The 4,023-nt window shown below is 34.5% G+C and overlaps 1 protein-coding gene across 1 annotated transcript; it reads right to left on the bottom strand.

Moving 5' to 3' along the window:
• Positions 1–1,685: 1,685 nt before the first annotated feature.
• Positions 1,686–3,462, bottom strand: LOC111488628 (protein SHORT-ROOT-like). Its single transcript, XM_023136486.1, has 2 exons — positions 2,955–3,462; positions 1,686–2,779 (listed from the first exon to the last, which is right to left on the bottom strand). Exons 1-2 carry the CDS (start codon positions 3,408–3,410, stop codon positions 1,868–1,870), a joined length of 1,368 nt encoding a protein of 455 aa, XP_022992254.1. The 5' UTR covers positions 3,411–3,462; the 3' UTR covers positions 1,686–1,867.
• Positions 3,463–4,023: the final 561 nt, after the last annotated feature.

Below are 4,023 nucleotides of genomic sequence, written 5' to 3'. Positions count from 1 at the left end.
ATGGCAAGCTTGGACTACTACAAATGGTATCAGAGTCAGACACTGTGTGGTGTGCCAACGAGGACGCTGACTCCCAAAGGAGTCGACTGTGAGATCTCATATTAGTTGGAGAGGAGAACAAAACATTCTCTATAAGGGTGTGAAAACCTCTCCCTATCAGACTTGTTTTAAAATCATGAAGCTGACGACAATACGTAACAGGTCAAAGCGGACAATATCTACTAACGGTGGGCTTGGGCTGTTACAAATGGTATCCGAGCCAAACACTGAATAGTGTGCCTGGCCCTCAAAGGAGTCGATTGTGAAATCTCATATTGGTTGGAAAGGGAAACAAAACATTCTCTACAAGGATACGAAAACCTCTCCGTAGAAGACGCGTTTTAAAACCGTAAGGCTAACGGCAATACATAACGGGTCAAAACAAAGAATATCTGCTAGGAGTGAGCTATTACTTGAAAGATTCAAAATGTTTGTAGATAAAATTTTAAACGTGTATGGAAGAAATTACATTCACCCCTTACAGCCAATCATTTTCCTTACTTAACTTAAGAAAAAGATGACAATCTCTTCCCCCATTTTTACGTGTTTGGGTTCCTAAAGGAATTGCTTGGTTGCCTCGCCCAACTCATGCATTATTGTTCTATAAAGTTTGCTTCCAAATTCATTAACTTCAACATTATTTACTCAATCATTAATAATTTAGTTTTAAGAATGCTCCAATTTTCATTTCATCTACAAATATTATAGTTTTTGGTAACATATTAAATATATATCACCATGGTTTAAATTTAATATAAAGTTGCCTTTTTATTTTTCCCCCTTTTTTCTTTTAAAAAAGGGTATCTTTTTAACTTTTTTTTTTTTTTTTTTGGTACATGGTTACATATTACAAATATATTTTCAAAATTGGGAAGAAAATATTTTTATATTTCTGAATAAATAAATAAATAAAAGAAAAATAAATAATTGATTTAAAATATGTAAAAGTGAAGAACTCAAAACATGTATGATTGAAACCCTGTTCCCAAACTTTCCCTTTTTATGACATGTCAGCACTAATATCATATAATTGAAGAACATATATTATAAACACTTGAAAGCTATTAGATCTCTCTCTTGTTCTCTCTAATATATATGGATATGAATGTTGTTTTCCCATCTCCCAAGCTGATAAATCCAACCACAAAAATTCATACCACCCTCCATTTGCTACCTACAAAAGAATCATAAAGTTTTGTGTGTATATCTTCCCATTTTAACCACTAATTTCAAGCTTTTGTCCTCCACGAACGACCAAACTCTGATATTTTGTTTCGATCGTTTAAAGATTCGGTTCGATTATAATTTTATTAGATAAATTATGGGTAAGCGAGTTTATTTTTTTTTAAAACGTAATGATTATACCACTTTACATTTTTGCTTAAAAGAAACCAATTTTGTTTGGTTAGCTTCGTTCTTTTCTTTCTATTTTTTAAGAAAAAGGAAATTTCAAAGCCCTAGGTTAAATTTGTGATATAATCTTTATTATTCTACTAAAAATAAAAATGGGTTTGGGTTATTATTACCAAAGGAATCTTGAAATATTGAAGTTGATTAAATTTATATGTATGTCTATATATGAACTCCATAGAATATTCCTATTGCTTGATAGTGGTATCATACAATGTATGAAGTTGCTACTCATATGAAACTAAGCAAAGTCCATCCATAAACAAAAAAGAAGAACCAAGCAAAACCATTAAAAAACACCCCAAGAAATTAAGAATTTGAATACAAAATCTAGACATATATATAACAATTTTCATACAAAAATAAGAACTCCTTTATGAATATAGAGTGGTGTTATAATAGTAAATGACATATTCCTCTAGGGTTTCCATGCTGAAACCCACACCACTGGTTCTTCCTTCCATGTCAAGTAAACTCCACATGAATCGTCATCTCTTTCGTGTACTTCTCCGGTGGCGGTGGCGGTGGTGGCGGCTCGACGCAGAAGCGCCCAACCGGGTTTGTACCTTTTGAGCAAAGCCTTAACATCATCCAATACATCTTCACTAAATTCAGCCAATGAAAAGGCTGATTCTTTAAGCCTTTTGCTCCATTGTTTTCCTTTTTCTCTTCTCTCACTCCCCATTTGTTCTTCACTTTCATCGCACCCCAAAAGCCTCACAATGCTTCTTGAACATTCTCTTTCTAATACCAATCTCTCATTGCTTGTTGTCACAAAGCTATCTTCCAACATGTCAAAGTAAAGAGTGTAGAATCGAAGACATTCTTCAAAACACTTCAAGAAGTTGTTTTTTGAGCTTATGAAATCCGCTTCTTCCTCTACAATTGTTAAAACTCGAGGCTTTAATGATTTCAACATTGATATCACATTGTTTCTTTCTTCAATTCTCACTCTTCTTAAAGCTCCAATGCAATTTATGGCAATGGCTTCATCTTCTTCTACTTTGAGTGCTTCTTTTGTAAGGTCGGTTAAGTTTTCGAGATTCGTTATCGGGTTAAACTCGAACGGGACTCCCATTAACCTTGCGAATTTCTCCATTCTTTGCCCTATTTCCTTCATTAGAGACTTAACAATGGTTGTTGTTGTGACCACGGTGAGCTTGAGATGTGGAGTGTCATCATTGCGCGTGGCTAGGGATTCTAGTAGGGTTGGCCATTGGGTGCAAAGGGTGTTGCTTATATCGATGATATGGAGCTTGGTTTCTCCCTCGAGAGCTTCGAGAATCGCACCGTTCGATGCCACATGCCCGAATGTTGTCCACGGACTTGCCTGACATAAAAATCAAATTCACCATAAAATTTTTGACATAAAAATTCGACCTTTTTCTTTTAAATTTGAAGGTTCAAATTCACATTCAACCTCGGATCATATCATAATTCACAGACAGAAAGAAGAATTGAACAAGATATTAAATTTACGTTAACCTAATCGAATTGGAACAAACCTCTTGGAATTTGAGGATGAGCTTGAGAGAAGAGTCGAAGGAATGATTCTTGTCGGCGATGGCGACAAGGGTTTTATAGCAAGTGAGGCCAGTTTCAGTGGCCTTGCAGAAGAGAGCTTGGAGGAAGTAGGAAGCCATTTTCTGATCGGAGTCACCATAAGGGGAAGCTAGCTCGTTCAACATCCAAAGAAAATGGTGGATTTTGTTGGAGTCTTTTTCAGAGATGGCTCTAGCACACTCCTTGAGAAGGGTGGAGGACCATTTTCCGGTGGCGGCCAAAGTAGCAGCAGCAGCAGCAGCAGCAGCAGACGGAGATTGTTCGGGCGAGTACTCGGAGGAATGGCTGGTGGAGCTTTGCATGTCTAAGTTGGAGAAGTGAAGATGATGATGATGATCATGGCTTTGGTTGAAGAAGGTTGTGGGGGCTTCTTTGGCTGTGAAAAAAGTTATGTCCATAATTTCTTATGGAGAAAATAAAAAATTAAAAAAAAAAACGCTATGTTTCACAATTTTGATTGATGGAAGGAGCACCCTTTTGAACCCAAAAATAAATTATAAAAATAAATAAAATAAATTTATATACACACTTGGGCTTATCGTTAAATGCATGTCTCATTCCCATACATATTTCTTTTATTTCATTTAAAGTTTATTTTTCTTTTCTTTTTTTTAAATTAATTTTATTTATAAAAATAAAATAAAATAACTCACTACCAATTTTTGTTACACAAACGTTTCTACGATAAAAAGTGAAATAACTTTTCAAATTAGGTTCTCGTTCAAACATTACTGAAACATAAAATAAAGTGAAATACTGTTCAATTTTGGACATTTAATACATAATTTCGAAATAAAATAAAGTAAAAAGTTCTAACACGTAACCATACAAATCATAAGCATTTTGACGTAGACCCCATTACTCTAACCAATCATTTTGTAAGTCTTTGGTTTTATTAAAGAAAAAAAAATTAAAGAATCAGTCGTGTGTATATACAACATTAACATGCAACATGCATCTATAGAACTTAAACCATTACTGTTAAAACATATCATTTGTTTTTATGTGAAT

The sequence above is a fragment of the Cucurbita maxima genome, unplaced genomic scaffold (genome assembly GCF_002738345.1).
Source record: "Cucurbita maxima cultivar Rimu unplaced genomic scaffold, Cmax_1.0 Cma_Scf00013, whole genome shotgun sequence".
NCBI lineage: Eukaryota > Viridiplantae > Streptophyta > Magnoliopsida > Cucurbitales > Cucurbitaceae > Cucurbita > Cucurbita maxima.
This window is presented reverse-complemented; position numbering and strand designations above follow the sequence as displayed.